Source organism: Panthera onca, chromosome B2, assembly GCF_046562875.1.
Source record: "Panthera onca isolate mPanOnc1 chromosome B2, mPanOnc1 haplotype 2, whole genome shotgun sequence".
In the NCBI taxonomy this organism is placed as follows: domain Eukaryota; kingdom Metazoa; phylum Chordata; class Mammalia; order Carnivora; family Felidae; genus Panthera; species Panthera onca.
Genome location: NC_138343.1, coordinates 142,165,092 through 142,184,705, shown reverse-complemented (window position 1 = coordinate 142,184,705; position 19,614 = coordinate 142,165,092). Strand labels below are relative to the sequence as shown.

The 19,614-nt window shown below is 46.5% G+C and overlaps 1 protein-coding gene across 8 annotated transcripts in view; it reads right to left on the bottom strand.

Annotated features, from left to right (window-relative positions):
* SYTL3 (synaptotagmin like 3) overlaps nt 1-19,614 on the bottom strand; it is a 92,206-nt gene that overhangs the window by 14,013 nt on the left and 58,579 nt on the right. For 7 of the 8 annotated variants that reach the window (XM_078447521.2, XM_078447528.2, XM_078447524.2 and 4 more), the window contains 2 exons: nt 12,729-12,863; nt 1,159-1,337 (listed from right to left, as the gene is read on the bottom strand). In XM_078447521.2, coding sequence (XP_078303647.2) covers nt 1,159-1,337; nt 12,729-12,863 — 314 coding nt within the window. The remainder of the gene's footprint in view (nt 1-1,158; nt 1,338-12,728; nt 12,864-19,614) is intronic. The other variant, XM_078447527.2, reaches the window with a different exon arrangement.

The following is a 19,614-nucleotide window of genomic DNA, read 5'->3' as shown; positions in this document are numbered from 1 at the left end:
TTTCAGAGCAGAGGAGAGTCTGGTTGGACCAACAATCTATCCCCCCCTCCCTAACTGGTAATCAAAAAACTGTGCTCAAAGTTTCCCATGAAGGCAAGAGAAAGACAAAGATGTGGTCCTTAACCTTAAACCATACACAGAAAATCAATTCCAGTTGTAATGTGAAGGGATCTAAGTATGAAAACATTCTAATAGATGAAAATAGAGAAGAAGAGATTTATAACCTTCAGTGTTTCTGCAGACTCAACAGGCAGACATTTTAAAGGAAAAGACTGATAAATTGGACATCAAATTCTCTGCATGGAAAGCTATCATAAACAATGTTAGAAAACAAGTAACAAGTAGAAGATATGCAAAATACACATAACCAATGAAGAATGGGTTTAAAAAAACTCCCACCCTCCTGTAAATAAATGACAAAAATGACAACCCAATAGAAAAATGGCAGAAGATAGGAATGGGAAGCTCACAGAAGGTGACCCCTAAGTGTCTAAGTTGCTCATCTTTCTTAGTAATCAGGGAAATGCACCCTAAAAATTAATGTGATATCCTTTCATAGCAATTGGGAAAAAAAACCCACCTTTTTTTAAAGAAAGAGAGCACCACAGGGCAGAGGGGCAAAGGGAGAGAGAGAATCTTAAACAGGCTCCAGGCTCAGCACAAAGCCCAATGCATGGCTCGATCCCATGACCTTGGATTCATGACCTGAGCCGAAATCAAGAGTCAGACGCTCAACTGACTGAGCCACCCAGGTGCCCTGGAAAAAATCTTTAATCTGTTTCCAGATTGTGTGAGACAGGTTTTTGGTTTGGTTTTTCCTGTATGGGAAGTCAAATTTCCCAAAAGCATGCATTGACATTCATCTTTTCCGCACTGATTTCTAATAGCCCCTTGATCCTAGAAACTCCCAAATATAGCTTAGGTCTGCATCTGGACCTCCGATTCTGCTCAGTTGACCTACTTATCTATCATTGCATCAATAGCACATTGTTTGAATTAGTGCAGCCTTAAAATAATTCTTGTTATGGCTTTTTAGTTTAGTTTTTGTTTTTGTTTTTTACAATTGTCTTGGTTTATTTTCGACTTTTACTTTTCTATATAAACTTTAGACCCAATATGCCTATCATCTAATGTCAAAACTTAGAAAAAGAAACTTACGGATTGCACTTTTTCTTCTTTTCCTCTCCATAGGCAAGATTCTTACAGGCCTTGATGCATATTTCTAAAGAGCAGGTTTCGAAGCAATAACGAATGGCAAACTCTATTTCTCCAGTGACATTAGCATTGTCAAAATTTCCCATCTCTGTACAAGTGCTGTTAATGCTAAGTAGACTTGCCTGAAATCAAGAATGACAGATACAATAAATTAGTTCACAATTAATCCTTTTGTTGTTGTTGTTGGCAGTTCTGGCTTCAAGATCTCAAAAAAAAAAAAAAAAAAAAAAAAATCACACAAAACAAGCATCCTGACTCACAGTAAGTTAATAATACACCAGTTTGTACTTTGCCAAAATAAGTTGCCACACATTCTTTCCTAAGGAGATGAGAAATCCTCAGAAAGTCTGGTCTTGCCCAGCTTACACAATCTCATTCTTTAACACAAATCAATTGGGATGAAGTGGCTGATCTCCTCCGTAATTCTGCAAAGATAAGTCTCAGGAGAGCAGATAATACCCATGGCAGGAACAGCCACGTGGAGAGCCAGAGAGCAGGCCTGCCAAGCACCATGACTGGGAGTCCCACAGGGCTAGATTCAAAGGCTTGTTCTGCTAAGGCAGCGACATCCAAGTCTAAATGGAAAAATTAATACTAGTCTCCTTGGGTTACAGTAAGGAGTAAATGGAATGAAACGTGTGAAGTATGTAGTCAAGAACAAGAGTAATTGTGTTTCGATTTTTATGGGTACCTAAAATGAGAAACAAAACTGCCACCATAAGTGAGGACGCTGTGAGCTTACATAACATAGACAGGTAGCGTGGGACGCCTGTGCCTAAAAGACAAACGAACTGCTGTATCACTGTTAAATTCACTGTTAAATTCAATATTTGCCCCATTCACATGCAAAATCTCAGTGCTGACTATGAAAATAGAGGGGGAAAAAAAATGATTCCCACTTCTAATTCCCAACAAGTTCCTCCACACCGTCAAACATCCCAAAAAGAAACGAAGAAGAAAGTCCGGGGCTTTCTCGCCCGCTAGAGAGAGCGCTGAGCCGAACCAAACGAAACCAACAGCTCATCGGAGGACCCGAACCTGAGTTAACTAACGTCAAGAACACAACCAACTTCGCCGCACCCCGTCACCGGCTCTGGAGGGCAGCTGGGTGCTCAGCCGCCCACATCCACACCATTGTTGGAATGGAACACAATCTTGAAATCTCGTATCCAGACAGGCAGGGAGTGGGGAGACAGCATGAAGCAATGAGGCGCACAGCAGCGAAGAGAGACAGGTCGGGACGCTCGGCGGAAGGCGGGCTCCGCTGGTGAGCAGAACAGGGGTGTGGATCGCAGGTGCTAAAAAGTTCTGACAATTAAAATGGCATTCGTCCCGTGGCTCACTTTGGGCCACGTCAGACTAAGTTGTATTATAGCAACAGACAGAAAACTGAATTAAATCACAAGCGGCCTCATGGCCATTGTAGAGTTACCAAGACAGCCAGGGAGAGGGGTCCACGCTACTAGAGAAGGGCAGTGTGGCCGTGAGCCTGACCTTCTGAGCGGTCGGTCTCCCTTTGAGGCATTTGTCCCTTTGCAAGCAGAGCAGGAAGACAGGGAAGTCAAGCAAAACACAGCAGCCACGGGGCTCAGGAGCCAAGCAAAGGGTTGAGAGATACACACCGGTGTCCAGGGCCCTGAAAGGCACACAGAACTTGAGCTGGGTTCACAGAGAAAGGGGAACCGCACCTAAGCGAGACACCGCGAGACAGACTCTAGATGCTTCTCTTCCCCTCAAGGGCTTTGCTGATTTGGAAGGTCTCACTGAGCAGCTGAGAAGCTTAAAAATGCTTTGAGAAGTTCATCTTACTGGAGAAGACCACCACAGAGGAGGGGCTTGGAGACCTCCAGACTTTCCGTGGGGACTCCCCCACCGGCTTCCTTCCCAGGAGGAAGAATCAACTCGAAATGGAGCAGTCCTCACAAAGACTGAAACCCAGCTTCAAACGAGCTGGACACCAGATGGATAAAGACTGCTGACCTTCACTCTGTGTGCTGGAAGCAAAAGTACATTCTCTCTGGAGGCGGGTCACACCCACTGAAAGCCACTGGAAGCTCCTAGCACGTGGGGCTCTGCACGTTCCTGCCCTCCGCCGTATCTCTAGCACCCAGCTCGGGGCCTGGCTCACCAAAGGGTCCCCAGTAAATATTTATGGAGGGGATAGAGAAAGCACTTGGAGGACTTTGATTTAAAAGTGCTCTACGTAAATATTCTGGCACGATGGGGTAGGCGGTCTTGTGCCTGAAAGAGCCATATGTAGAACTAAGTAAGACGACTCACTCGGTTGGTTGGGTAGTCGTCGTAATCTTGTAGAACTTCCTTAAGTCACTTCACTGCAGATGCCAGAGGAAAAATATTTTTAAATAAAACTACATGTCGGCACATAACAAACTTGCTAAAAATCAAAGACGAAGACAAAAATCGCTAAGACAGAGAACGAAAAGACATGCTATCTTTAGTGGAAGAAACAGTAATGGGCAAGAGAGAAGGGGCCCCAAGATACTGCCGGGGTGGCTGGCTTCTTCCATTCGGGAGGGAAAGGAGAGTAGGTTGGGCACAGACACAGTGAGGTTAATTTTGGTATCAGGAGAATTAGGCAATTCTGAACAGATTCTTTTTTTCTTTTTTTCATGTTTATTTTTGAGAGAGAGCATGGAGAGAGGGAGACAGGATCTGAAGTGGCTCCCCAATGACGGCAGAGAGCCCGATGCGGGGCTCGTACCCACGAACCACGAAATCCTGACCTGAGCTGAAATTGGACGCTCCGCCGACAGAGCCACCCAGACCCATCTCCCCACCCCCCCCCTTTTTTTTTTTAAGTAAAAAGGGATATTTGCTCAAAATGAGGAAGTAAAGCAGGGTGGAATATCTGAAAGAGTCTTGAAAAAAACTGGAGAAGACATGAAATGGTCTATCTGAGTCGGTAACTGAGCTACCCAGAGAAACACCTCGGGCCCAGGGGACAAAACAGGGCAGACCTGATCCCTGCACCCTCACAGCAGCCGTGAGGCCCGCCCTGCTGTGTGTGCAGCTGTTCAGGAACAGGTCCGGAGAGGGCTGCCCCTGGCTCACCCAGCTCGGTGCCCAGAGTGATAACGCATCCAGGAAGCGTTAGAATGACTCCTCCTCCATTTCATAAGTACATTCACGGAGGTCAAAGCCGGCTGGGACGCACCCAAAGGTTGCCCAGGAAATCAGAGGTAGGACTGGAAGTGGACTGGGGGGCCTAACTCCTTGGGCCACCAGCTTCTGGTAGGATCTCTGAGCAAGTCAGCTGCTGTGCCTGCTTCAGGAGGAAACGTGCAGTCTCAGATCGTGAGAAGACAGCAGAGCACATCCTCTGGTCAACCACATCCCTGACATAATTTACGTCTTTGCCACTGTTGCCTCGGGAGGGCTTTCTGGTTCTCTTTCCCTTGCCAGCCAGAATGGGAGCTAAGAACAGCAGATGGAGTCCACCAAGAAGTCCGGGCCCAGAAGAGCAACTACGAGCTCAGCCTGACTTTTCCTGGAGCCATTAGTGCTGTTGGGCCTCGACAGGAAAGGAAATCTGAGCAAAAGCAAAGGAGAACTACTCCAGCCGGGCAGGGAACATTCAGTGGTTTTCTCTGAAGGGCACACGTTATCTACCGTGACCTCGAGCAAGGCTCCGTGCCCTCTTATTTTACCAAGTTAAGACGGGAGGGGTCAAGTGAAACCACAGCTACAGCTGACCCTTGAGCAACATGGGTTTGAACGAGGCAGATCTTTCCAGTAAGCACAGGACGGTACGACAGATGTGATTTCTCTTCCTTATGATTTTCCTAACGTTTACCTTTCTCTAGTTTACAGTACATTAAAAAATTTCTTTTTAATGTTTATTTTTGAGAAAGAGTGAGAGAGAGAGAGAACGAGCAGGGAAGGCCCAGAGAGAAAGGGAGACACAGAATCCGAAGCAGGCTCCAGGCTCTGAGCTGTCAGCACAGAGCCCGAGGCGGGGCTCAAATCCACGGACTGTGAGATCATGACCTGAGCCGAAGTCGGACGTTTTTGTTTTTGTTTTTTTTAACATTTATTTATTTTTGAGACAGAGAGAGACAGAGCATGAACAGGGGAGGGGCAGAGAGAGAGGGAGACACAGAATCTGAAACAGGCCCCAGGCTCTGAGCTGTCAGCACAGAGCCCGACGCGTGGCTCGAACTCACGGACCATGAGATCATGACCTGAGCCGAAGTCGGACGCTTAACAGACCAAGCCACCCAGGCGCCCCCGAAGTCGGACGTTTTAACTGACCGAGCCACCCAGGCGCCCTCTAGTTTACAGTAATTACACATATAACATCCAAAATAGGTGTCAATTGACCATTTGTGTTATCAGTAAGGCTTCTGGTCAACAGTGGGCTATTAAGTTTTGGGGGAGTTGAAAGTTATACACTAATTCTCGACTGCACAGGGGGTCAATGCCCCTAAGGTTCACATTGTTGAAGAGCCAACCGTATACTTTAGAAAGAAAAAGTCCTGATCACCGAGAACACGCTGAGAGCATTACTGCAGAGTGGTCCAAATGGTGGCAATGAAGCCTGACAGGCTTTCATTCAGCTCCTGGCCCTGACACTTAGTGGCTGTGTGATCTTGAACCATATTCGTAACCTCTCTAGTCTCCGTTTCCTCATGTGTAAAATGGGGATCTATTCCATAAGACTTGGATGAGGCTCAACTAGTCAATGCATCTAAAGAGACTTAGAGGGGCACTTGGTGGCTCAGTCAGTTAAACATCTGACTGCGGCTCAGGTCATGATCTCGCGATTGTGGGTTCGAGCCCTGCGTCAGGCTCTGTGCTGACAGCTCAGATCCTGGAGCCTGCTTCGGATTCTATGTTTCCCTCTCTCTCTGCTCCTCCCCTGCTCACATTCTGTCTCTGTCGCTCTCTCTCAAAAGTAAACATTAAATATATATATATATATATATATTAAAAAATAAATACATAAGGAGACTTAGAACCATCCCCACGCATAGTAAGTATAGAACATTCGTTACCATTTGGAAAATGCCAGACAATGTGGCTGCCCTTTGTAAGCAGGATAAATCATCTCCTTTTCTTTTCTCTTTTCTTCCTTCTTTATTGTAAAACTATATCAAAAAGTACATATAATTGATATAGTTAAATAATAATTATGAAATGAACATCCATGTACCCACCACTCAGCTGGAGTAAAACAACATAACCAGGACCTCAGAAGTGCCCCGGGGCCCTACCTTTGTCCAGTGCCTCTTTTCTGTCCCTGAGTAAATGCTGTTTCGAAGTCTCCTGTTAATCATCCTCGTTTCTCTTTATGGTTTTAGTACAGATGTATTAGATCCCCCCAAACAATATATTGGTTAGTTTTGCCTGAGCTTGGAATGTATATAATTAGAATCCTACTGGGTACCTATTCCTCTATAACTGACTTTCTCTTGATACTCTGCTTTTTAAATTCATCCATGTGGTCGTTGTGGTTTGAGCTCATTCACTATCGCTTCCAAACAGTATTCCACTGTCACGCCTGCCAATCACAACACCTTCTGGCAGGAAAAGTGTAAGCTGTTTGAAAACACTGATATAAATGCATTCCTTTTTAGCTTTTTTTAAACATAAGTCTAAACAAAATTAAAAACCAGACAGGAACTCTGGTAGGATTTGTTTTCCCGTGGGAACGCTAAAATGTTAACGTATTTCTTCACTCCACCAAGTTCTACCTCTGATAACTGAACTTATTTTTTTAATTTTTAAAAAATATTTATTTTTGAGAGAGAGAGAGAGAGAGAGAGAGAGAGAGACAGAATATGAGCAGAGGAGGAGCAGAGAGAGAGGGAGACACAGAATCCAAAAACAGGCTCCAGGCTCCGAGCTGTCAGCACAGAGCCCAGCGCAGGGCTCGAACCCATGAACCATGTGATCATGACCTGAGCCAAAGTTAGACGCTTAATGGACTGAGCCACCCAGGCACCCCTGAACTTATTTTTTTTTAACAACTTATTTTTTTTCTCCCAAAATATTACATGTTTATAGGAAAAATACAGAAAACACACATGAGCCCCCAAAAAATTTTTAAGAAAAAAGCATAACCCCATCATTCCAGGGTCAAATTTGGGTATAATCCTCCCACTTGGTTTGCAAAGTCTATAGCAGAATCATGTTGCTTTTATAAAGATGTGCTGCTATCATACTATTTTATAACCTTATATTTTCATTTGTCAGCATATATTTTCTATATTAATATTCTTCAACATTCTTTTTAATAGCTACAAAGTATTCCTCTGAATCAATATACCATAATTCATTTAACCATTGCCCTATTTTGAATATTTTGGTTGTTTCCAATTCTTCAAAATTAAAAGTTATAAACAAGGCTCCCTGGACATCCACGTACACACATTTTGGGCAACATTCATAATTTTTCAAGAATATTTCCTGTAACTGAATTGTTTGATTGAAGAGAACAGGCATTTTCAAGGCTTTTGATACACATAGGTAAATGCCCTCCCGCAGACCCCAGGAGTTTATAAAGATGCCTGCAGCTAGCTCCATACCCCTGCCAACATGGACCTGTATCACTTTTAAAATTTGCTGAAATGACCCTAAAGCAGAGCTTGCTTTCATTTTGCACTGATTTAACTACCTGGGAGGTTGAGTGTTTCCCCCTATTTACTGCCCCTTTGGCTTTCTCCTTTTGTAGTAAGTAGAGATTTGGTAAGCTTTATCCAAACTTCCTGGCTCTTAGCCTCAAGGTCTGTTGGAAGAACAGGCAACATCTCTGGGCAAGAAGCAATAATCAGTATTTGCTTTGTGGGAGTTTCGTTTCCTCAAACACTGCTTCAGCCTAAAGGAACAGGTTTAATCACATAATTCAACTCCACGAGGAGAACTTGAAGGGCACACATCCGAGCCCACTAGAAGAAAGGACAAAGGGAGCCCAGTTGAATTTGCGGTGTAGTTTGAAGGACAGAGCGAGACAAACACACTCACCCGCGTCTCCTTGCCACAGCATCATTTCCCAGCAGTCCGAGAGGTTTTCTAGGTGCGGGTCGGCCCCAGGCCAGTGCAGCTGAACCAGGGACTGAGGGCAGGAAACCCACTCCATTGGAGAGCCCAACGGAACCCCAGGGCTTTGACTCGCACGGCTCTGGGTGTTGAGTCAGGGCTCAGCGGTTACCGTCTGACCTCAGTGAGCCGCCTTAACCTCTGGGAACCTGTCTTCCCATTTGTGAAATGGGACAATAGCAACCACCTGACCAGATGGTTGTGGGAACGATTGCCAGGGGAGACACCTGGCTCGGTCGTTAGCACACAGTAGGCTTTCAGGAAACCAGAGCTCCGGGTAGGAGTAACGCGGTCATTCCGCACGTGTTTACCGAGTGCTGCTTCAGGGTCAGGCACTGCTTGGGCACGTGGGACTTACAGGAGACAACAAACAACAGATAAACCAATTACACAGCTATAGAAGGTGATAAGAATATGGGTAACAGAGAGAAGGTAAGGGCGATGGAGGGCAGGACAGGGCAGGGGGTAGACCCCGCCTACAAAGTGACCTTGGAGCAAAGATTTAAAGGAAGGGAGTGAATGGGTGTGGTGCCACATGGGAGAGGGCAGAAATGCCCCCAGGGCAGGCTTGCGTCTCGCGTGTTCAACGACCAGTGCGGCTGTGTGGAACGAGCAAGGGGGCAGGTGGGGCGTGTGTGGGAAGTCGTGTGGGGCCTCGTGGACCACATGGGGTGGATCCTAGCTCATGTCCGTGCCTATGTGTTAGTTTCTGGGCACCCAAAGACATGATTCTGGCCCCGGGAGGAGCTTAGAGTTTAGTCTGTGGGACCCTGGGCAGTTCTGGGGAAGCTGCCCCTTGGACTCTCCCAGAAGCCTAGCGTCACTCTCAGGACCAGCCTTTTTAAAAAAGCTCAAGCTAGCTGGCATCCTTCCACCGGCTGGAGTAGGGGCAAACCTTGCAGAGAATCTTGGAAAAGCTCTTCCTGTCTCAGACCCACCGCAGGGTTGAACCCAATGAGAGAATGTTCTGGGACCATCCTCGCCTATCTCACCCTCAGAGAAGCGTTTCCTCTGCTCTTCCACCTCGCTGAACTGTTCTCCAGCACCTACAACACCCAGCTGTGAAGAAAGGGGCTAACCCACCCTCAAGCATAGCTTTCTGAGGCCTCCTGGCCCGGCCAGCCGAGGCTCTCAGCACCTCAGTCTCTGGAACAAAAAGCAGAGGGCCAGGGCGCAGGGTCGTTTCTTCCCCGGGGGCAGGTGTTTACACCCCCGCTGGGACTCGGAGGCTCCCAGGAAGAACTTGTGTGAACCGAGTTTGCTTTTCACTCCCAGTCCTTGACCAGTGTGGGTGTGCAGACCTGTCTGAGAACTGATGGAAACACGAACCTTCTTCCCAGGAAGCGCACAGAGGCACATGACGCCACATTTGGGTAATTCCACGTTAGATCATCCCAGGTGCCACTGAATGCACAATCACGGTACCCAGACCGGTGCTGTTCCACAGAACTAGAATGTGAGCCGAATCTGTCATTTAAAATTCTCCAGGGGCACCTGGGTGGCTCATTCAGTTAAGTGTCTGACCCTTGATCTCAGCTCAGGTCATCCTCTCATAGTTCGTGGGATCGAGCCCTGCGTGGGGCTCTGTGCCCACACCCTGTTTGGGATTCTCTCTCTCTCTCTCTCTCTCTCTCTCTCTCTCTCTCTGTGCCCCTCCCCTGCCTGTTTGTGTGTGTGCTTTCTCTCTCTCAAAATAAATAAACTTAAAAAATATTTAAAATTCCCCAGTGGCCTATTTTTTAAAAACAGGTGAGATTAATTTTAATAATACAGGTATCCCTGGTTTTATTGCATTTCACAGATGTTGTGTGTTTCGCAAACTGAGGGTCTGTGGGAACTCTGTCTCCAGCCAGTCTATCACTGCCGTTCTAACCACGGCGTTTGCTCACTTCGTGCCTGTGTCACATTTTGGTAATTTTCACGATCTTTCGAACGGTTTCATTATTACTATATTTGTTATGGAGATCTGTGATCAATGATTACAACTCAAAACTCAAAGGATATGGGTAGCATTTTTTAGCAATAAAGTATTTTTTAATTAAGGCACGTACATCGTTTTTTTTAGACATAATGTCATTGTACACTGAAACCAACTAGGGTGTAGGGTGAACATAACTTTTATATGCACTGGAAACAAACATTCATTTGACTTTATTATGATCTTCACCTTACTGAGGTGGCCTGGAAGTGACAGTATCTAGGAGGTATGCCTGTACATTTTATTAATGTCATATATCCAAAATACTATCATTTCAACATATGTCAATATAAAAATTATTGACACCTTTTATATTTTTTCCTACATAAGTCTTTAAAACCCAGTGTGTGTTTTATTTATTTAGATATAATTGACAAAAAACATTATAATCAGCTCCTGGGCAGTGTGTATTTTATATACTCATTTCGGACTAGCCATAATTCAAGTGCTCGACAGTCACATGTGACTAATGGCTACTGTAGTGGACAGCATGGCCCTTGACTGTTAAGAAATCCTTAACAAATGACATACTTTACTCAGGTTTGACACTGCTAGAGCTCAAGCAGTGTTTCTCAAACTTCATGGTGCATATGAATCACCTGGGGCTCTTGTTAAATTGCAGATTCTGACCCAGTAGGTCTGGGATGGGGCCAGAGACTCTGATTTCTGGAAGGTCCCAGGTGATGCCAGGGCTGCTGGCCCCACATTTTGAGTAGTGAGGGTATACAGCAGTGGTTCCGAAAGAGCCAGGACCACTCAGTGAAGGGCTGGTTTGGGAGCTGCCAGCATTTAGCAGATTGAGTCTAGGATGTTACCTATTCAGCACACGGGTCTGGCCTGCTTTTGCCATGACTTTGTAATGTTCTACCAGATACTCATGTAGATAGGATGGGGGTAAGTTAATTGTTTTCTAAAGTGAATATCATTTTCCATAGAAACACAACCACCCCAATGCACAGAGAGGTTAAGGGACTTGCTCTGGGTCACACTATAGGAGCTAGAATGTGAACCAAGAAGGTGGTTTCTAGGAGCTGAGTTCTTTTTATTTTTTTAAGTTTACTTATTTTGAGAGAGAGAGAGTGCGCAAGCAAGCATGAGCAGGGATGGGGCAGAGAGAGAGAATCCCAAGCAGGTTCTGCACCATCAGTGTGGAGCCCAACGTAGGGCTCGAACCCATAAGACGTGAGATTATGACCCGAGTCAAAATCAAGAGTCGGATCCTCAACTGACTGAGCCACCCAGATGGCCCTGGAAGCTGAGTTCATAACCACTATAATACAGCATGGAATGAGTGCATTTTGATTCTCAAGACAATCCAGTGAAATAAAAAGAACAGGCTTGATACCCATTTCTTGATGAGGACACAGAAGTTTGGAGAGTTTCTGCCATTGTCTAAGATTATTATTATTTTTTATTTTTTTTAATGTTTATTCATTATTGAGAGACAGAGACAGAGTATAAGCATGGGAGGGGCACAGAGAGGAGACGCAGAATCGGAAGCAGGCTCCAGGCTCTGAGCTGTCAGCACAGAGCCCGACATGGGGCTCGAACTCACAAACCGCAAGATCATGACCTGAGCCAAAGTCGGACACCCAACTGAATGAACCACCCAGGCGCCCGTCTAAGATTATTTAATAAGGTAAAGAGCTATCACAGTGATCGAGGCCTTGTGACCTGTCACCCAAGGCTCTGTCACACCACATATCACAATTTGAGGCTAACATAAGCATTCCGTCAGTGTTTTTGAAGCCACAAAGGAATGAATAAAAGGCTTGCCTAGCAACAGAGCCAACCTTTAAAACATCTTGAAAAAGAAGGGCACAGTTGAAGGACTTAGGAAACTTGACTTCATGACTTCCTGCAGTAATCAGGACGGTGTGGTCTGGGCTAGAGCACAGAGATGAGAGGAACAGAGTGAAGAGTCCCAAAAAAGACCCACTCCTGCACGGTTACTTGATTTTCAACAAAGATACCAAAGTCAATGGGGAAATGAGAGTCGTTTTGTGAACAAAGGGTGCCGGAATAACTGGGTGTCCACGTGGAAAGAATGAACCTCAACCGATACTATTCACAAACATTAATGATCAGGGGCACAGACCTACACAGAACAATGAAATTTTTCTAAAGTTTCTAGAAGAGAACAAGAGAATGTCTTCATGACTTGTGGGTAGACAAGACACAGAAATAATTGTAAGAGAAATATTTGATACGTTGACCTCATTGAAAGTAAAAACTGCTCATCCAAATATGCCGTTATTTATTATTCATTGCTATCTGTATGAAAGAAAAACCATCAAAGTATATAGCCCGTTTCCCCAGCTCCCCAGTCTGAGTAAAATATTACCTCCAAGTTCTGTTGTCACGTTCCAGTTTATGCCACAAGACAACACTTCCCTCCTACCCCCACCTACCAACCCCGTCCGACATCATGGCGACAGCCACACATCAGGTGTCCAGAGTGTTAGATGAGACTCACGTGTCTCAAGCCTCCTGAGAACAAAGTGCTGGGCGTTGGCCTGGATGAGACGTCCTCTTGCTTCGAAACAGGGTTAGTAAGGTGTTTGGGACTCTCTTGGTTGAGAGGTTTCAGAATATCTGGTGTGCTTGGCTTCTGGAAAAGGAAACACGGAATTAACAACAGAGTCTGTATCCTAGTGTGATTTTGTTCAAAGGTGGTGACTTCAACGAGCAGAGCCTGCATCTCTGACCTGACGGCACTCATATGCAAACTTCTGGGTGCTGAGTAAGAGAGCACGCTTCCGTTTGAATAAATGCATACACACACACCCGCAGGGCCCCGGGCAGGCATCAGCAAGCACTGGGATATTCATGAACGGTGGTGGGTGGGTCACTTATGGATTAGTAAGCCTTAAAGAAAAATCAAGTCCACATGTTGGCCTTAATAGCGATCCCTGCATTTAATCACATGAAATACGATATTTAGCCTATCAGAGTTTTAGTTGTAATGTGCTCATTAAAAAAAAGGGGAAAATTAAAATATGTCTCTAAATTTTATAAAATAGTCAGTACCCTTTATCATGTATAGAGCTGTGCTTTCCAATGTGCTAGTCGCTAGCTACATGTGGCTATAGAAGTTTAAATTCTCATTGGTTAAAAGCAACTAAAATTAAAAAAATTTAACTCCTCAGTTGCACGAGACACATTTCAGGTGCCCAGCAGCCACATGTGGCCGTGATTAGAAGCTTCTATTGGACAGGGCTAGCACAGAGCCAAAAACACAATGCCCAAGGTAGGAAACCTCTTCCTGGCTGAAAGTACAAAGTTTATGAATCCAGACTTTACATTTTGATGCTGGAAGTGGAACTTGGAAATATAACAAATGTAACATTTGCATCATAGCTGTAATTCTCAGGAACGAAAGACTGAGAATATTAGAGAATAAGTGGAAGAAATGATTAGTTCCCAATTACTGTTCATGCTCTCGATCCCCAGAACGCCAGCTCAGCTCCATCAGACATTTGTTAAGCGATCCTATCTTTGACCCACTGCTCTAAGTCCTGGGGCAGAAAGAGGGGGGCAGAGGAGAAGGGAGGGGGGAGAAGAAGCATCATCCGCTCTCCAGGGGCTCACCTGGCTGGTAGGAAATAGACCCACCACTGAAATGGAGGCACAAGCCAAGTCCATGGGAAAGAGGGGGTGGAGAGCTTATGCAGAAGGGGGTGTCAGGATGATCTTTAGCGGAAGTAGGACCTGAGTGGGAGGTTCAAGGCTGGCTGTGGAGAGACTCAAAGGAGGGGCATCGTGAGTGGTGGGCCTATGCTGATGGTCAAGTACCGAGCATGTTCCTAGACTTGCTGATGACCCACGCAACCAAAGAGACTCAAGAGGCCAGATTCCTGCTGTGTCAGGCTTTCCAGAGAACAGGTAGCTTGGTGGAGGAGGGTCACCAAAGAGCCGGCCCAGGGGAAGAGACAGCCAGAAGAATCGCAGATCCAAGGGGAGGATTTCGGGCATGAAGGGTGTTCAAAAAGGAGAAGAGTATGAGAAAAGGCTCACCTGAAATTAAAGAAATGGAGATTTTTTAAACTGGCCTATCAAATTAGCAAATATTAAAATAGAAAGTATAACATTTGGGGGCACCCGGGTGGCTCAGTCGGTTAAGCTGCCGACTTCAGCCCAGGTCATGATCTTGTGGTTCATGGGTTCGAGCCCTGCGTTGGGCTCTGTGCTGACAGCTCAGAGCCTGGAGCCTGCTTCAGATTCTGTGTCTCCTTCTCTCTCTCTGTCAGCCCCCCTCTCTCTCAAAAATAAATACACATTCAAAAATATTTTTTTAAAAAAGTATAACATTTGGTGCCAGCAGGGGTGCTGAAAAGCAGGCTACTCCCCCTCTGGTGGTCGTAAACTGAGTCAACCTCAGAGGAGGGCAATCTCGCAGCATGAATTAAAAGTCCTACGGGCACCCGGGTGGCTCCCGTCATGATCTCACAGTTCATGAGTTCGAGCCCCGCATCGGGCTACACACTGACACTGGGGAACCTGCTTGGGATTCTCTCTCTCCCCCTCTCTCTCTGCCCCTCCCCCGCTCATGCTCTCTCTCCAAATAAATAATCACTTTTAAAAAGCCCTAAAAAATAGCTGTAAAACAATGACAATATGTATGTATTGACAGGGAAGAAATCAAAATATAAAGTTAGAGATTCTCGAGAAAGCAAGTAACAGAAGTGGGTGTGCAGCATGGCATCGTGTTTGCAAAGTGAGTGTACCTGTGTGCTCCAAGTGACTGGCCCGGCTCAGCGCTTGCTTGATTTTTCTCCTCTCCTGCCTCCTCCCCCTCCTCCTCCTCGTCTGTGTTTTCTAAACTTTCATCAGTGTGTAGGCCTAGGTTTTATTATACATACAAGCAATAAAGCCATTTTTGTAATTAAAGAAAAGAGTGGAATTCTGGTCAACTGTGTCAAAGGTGACAAAGTCATTGATGAGGGTGATGCTCAAATGGGCCAGCAGGCTTTTCAATCAGGGGTGCCTGGCGGCGCCGCAGGGAGCAGTGTCGCACTGGCACAGGGAACCGACTGCACGGAAGGTAGGAGTGAACAGGAGGGAGGGCGATGGGGGGCAAGGGCAGAGGACGTTTTTGTGGACTTGGGCTGAGATGAAGAAGTGGAAGAGCAGCTTGAAGGGGATCCTTCAGAAGATGCTGTTTTTCTTTTTTAAGGGGGGGGGTGGATCAGGGCGAACTTGCAGGTTGAGGAGAAACAGAAGCGGGGGAAGCGGTGAGCTGATGGAGCAGGTCTCAGAAGAGAGCGAGGAGAATGAACCCAGCCCCCAGGGGAGGGCTCCATCTCGGGAAGGAACGTCCATTCCTGAGGCAGGAGGAAGGGCGGCTAAAGATCCAGAGAAACTGAGCGGGAGGAAGTAGTCAGAGGGCTCTCCTACGGCAAGGCCTCTACCTTCTGACTGTGTCCGGGGCGGGGCGGGGAGGCCTTGGAGGAGGTGGAAGATTCCATTTGGAACGGCCTGTAAGGCAGCAGTCGGAATGGGACAGAAAGAATAAAATGGGCTAAATGTTAATATACAGCTTTGTAACACGTAGGCGTTCAATATATAACCACCTAATCCAGTTTTAAGGCAACACAGTTTTTAAATCATAAAAAAAAAAAAAAGTCGATGACAGGGGCGCCTGGGTGGCTCAGTCAGTTAAGTGTCCGACTCTTGATTTAGTCTCAGGTCATGATCTCACGGTTTGTGGGACTGAGCCCCACATCCAGCTCCACGCCTAGAGTATGGAGCCTGCTTGGGATTCTCTCTCTCTCTGTCTGTCTCTCTGCCCCTTCCCCCTTCCCTCTCACACAATAAATAAACATTTTTTTTAAACTGATGACAGAAGTTTCCAAAAAGGGACAAAGAACTATCTTTATAAGAGCGATCATGTGGCATGTCAAATTCATAGCCAGGAAAAAAAATTCATAGCCAGGGAAGACTGTTTCCAAATATGTTAGGATTCCGAAAAAACGTTAATGAAACATAAGTGCCAATATAAATATTTTGAAATCATTAGAAAAGCCGACACTGTTCTGAAGAACATCCCTATTTCGACTAAGGAATCCACATGAACTTTGGCGTTCACCTCTTCCCTGGTAAATTCTGAAGGATCTAAATGACTCTGTCAGACTCAGTGCCCTGTGAAAGGGCATCGAGATTCAGATGGAAGCCTATCGAGGACATTGAGAAAGGCATTTATTTCCCCTGTGATTTTTAATGTATTTCAGTAGCTATCTAGTTTGGGTCAGATTACAGAGAAAAATGATCGCCCTGAATGAGGTCTACTCTGTACAGAGTTATTAAGTTTCATATTATACGCTGAAAGATCAATAAACATTAGGCTCGATTTGATCAAATTATGGACTCCCTGGAACCATACAATTCATGCGTGTGGGACTGTTTGTTTTAGCTGATCTTAAATGTGAAAAGGGAGAGCACCTGTTGCCACCAAGCCTGCATTCGAGGGTCTCAGACAATCACCGGGGCTGGGCTCGGCCAACAATCGTGCTCTGAGCAACGTCCTGTCCCGGCCGAGAGGTAGGCCGCCTCTCCTGGGACCATCAAGGGGGTCAACAGCCCTCAAGTCTAAGACCAAGTGTTTTCATCCTTGAACTCAATGCCATTGCCTCCCTTTTCTCTGGCTGCTCAGCCTTTACGTGTGGCCAGCAGGTGGGGGAAAGAAGGATGCAGAAACGCCATGCCCTGGGGGCGGATGGTTTCTTCAGATTTCACAGGACGTGGGAAAACTTCACATAAAGGGGCACTGAATAAAAGGAAGGGTTTCTTCCCCGCCTCCGTCCTTGTCCCACTCCTCGGAGACAGCCCCTCCCAACAGCTTCTCGTGTTTCCTTCCTGGTTAACAGGGTCTTTACGGCCAATATAGATCAGCCACACATTAATACGATGCACAATAAAATCCCACGGGGATGCACAGGAAGTCTCAAAGGACAGGGGAGAGAGTTCACCTCTTAAAGAATCCCGGCCCACATGGGTAAATGAGGGTCTTTATGGGAGCATTTCCAGAACATGCGGTGCATGCTTAATGGTCAGAGAAGTGGCATAGAAGCCGTCCTGAGCCGTTTTCTCAGTTATCATCTCAGAGTCACCACGCGGTCCTAAGAAAGTTATCTCCTATTTCTGTGCCTCAGTCTAGCCACCTGCAAAGTGGGCACTGACACCCCCTGTCTCCAAAGGGCACCGCGTGGTGTGCTTAAGGTTGGCAGAATGCTCCGAGGCGTTCCGATGGAAATGTGAGTGTAAGTTTTATGAGCTCACCAACGAGGGCATGTGTAATTGCAGTCTGACAAACGTCCTATTTAAAGATGTACTCTTTATATGTCAACCCTGTGATTATTTAGCATTTATAGATCATGCCATGATTGCTGAGTACTTTATAAACATTTGGCTACATTGCTCCAAAACAGCCATATCCTCAAGGAAGGTGGGGAGACAGAATGCCTGCAAAAAGTAGAAAGCGTGTCGCTTCAAGAGCATGGCAGTCAACGGGATGCAAGTGGCAGAGCGTCTAGGTGGCGGGGGCTGTCTCACCATGGCCTCCCCTGCTCCTCCTTGCTTCGACCCTCAAGCTCCCTTGTCCCATCAGACAACCCTGCAATTACCCAGCAGGCTCGTTCCCCATGCACATGCAGTAGGGGAGGCCAGAAACTAAGCCTGGGAAACCTGGGATGCCCTATCACATGGCACAGGCATCGGAAGCAGAAACATGCCGTCCACAAACCCTGTTGGCATCTTTTCCCGCAGGCGTCACAGGTGTGGTGTCTGGGACAGACTCTGCCTCGCCCTGACACTTCCGACCACATTACCCCCTTGGTCGTCTCTTTCCCCTTTGCCCCTCATCTTTCATAGGGACAGTGATAGCCCAGACCTCACAGGGTTGTCGTAAGGATTTAGTATCTATAAGGGCTTTACACGAAGAACAGTGCCTGGTAACCTTAGTGAGTGTTAGCATCCGAGGGGCTCCATCCCAAGGATTTGGGCCCTCATTTGTCCTCCTTATGTGGGGCATATAATGAGGAAGTTACAAGTTTAGGATTCAGAACCTACAAACCTGGACTCTACTCCCGGCTCCACATTGTATTAGTTATGTGACATTAGGCAGGTTGGTTACCCTCTCGCTGAAACTCAGATCCTGGATCTTCATCATGGGAGTGACAATATCCACCTCAGTATTTCTGCAAGAACTAAACGTGGCTAGTATGTAATAACCACCACCGTGCCTGGAACATAGTGGTTCCTAAATGCACGTGAACCTCTCCTCCGTCTGTTGACTCAGGGATGGTGTCTGGAACGGTGTTTGTGTAGACCCTGGGGAGCCAACAGGAACGAACGCCTGTTGGCCCTTTGGCGTCTCAAAGGCCTTCCAAATGCATCTCACACACTCTAGGCGCCTCCTCCTAAATCTAGCGAGGTCCCAGGGGCCAGGAGCCGCAACCTGCTCACCCAAGAGCTCCTCAGAAACTCACTGGAGATGCCACATCTCACACCTGCCCCAGATCTACTGAGTCAGACTTTGCATGTCAACAACATTCCCAAGTGACTCACACACACACACACACTGAGAACAGCTGCTCCAGAATTCAGCCTCCAAGCCAAGACCGCCCACTGCTTTCGGGTTATGTAACCGCGGGCACTGACATCATTCTCTAAGCCTCAGTTTCCCTAAATGGACAACAGGGCCAAATGCAATACATAGTTCACGAGGTAGTGTGAGGATAGAATGAGATGGCCCGGGTAAAGCCCTGAGTGGAGTCTGGCACATAATTAGGAAGACCGGCAATTTAGATAGTATACGTAGATGGCTCAGGTAGCAATTTAGATACTATATTATCTCGGGGATCTTTATAAGCAGCCTGTGCCTTTGGGCGGAACAGGTATCATAACCTTCATTTTCACCAAGGGCATAGTGACATTCCGGGAGTTGACGTGACGTGCCCAAGGCAGAGGGTCATGGATGGAGGCAGAATTTGAAACCTCGAGAGTGGGTGTCTGGAAGTTCCAGCAGGAGGGTGGGGCTAACCTCATCTCCTTGCCTAAAGGAATCTGTCTGGGGACATTTCGAGCGGAGCCCACAGTGGCAGAGAAGGGACACCTGTCCTATCCAGGCACCCAGCGCAGTCCTGTTGACCAGGTGATGGCATCTGCCCTAGCCAGGTCACCTCCGCTGGACTAGAACCTAGGTGTCCTGATTGTAAAGTCATTTTCTCTCCTGTCCCAGTGCATCTGCTTCAGACTTGGTTAATCCTGGTGGAAAGCCAGAGTAATTATTTCCTTAAAAGCCTTTATTAGGTGAGCTCTCTCTCTTGTGATTTAGATACCGGGAGGGAGCCTCCCTGGTGATT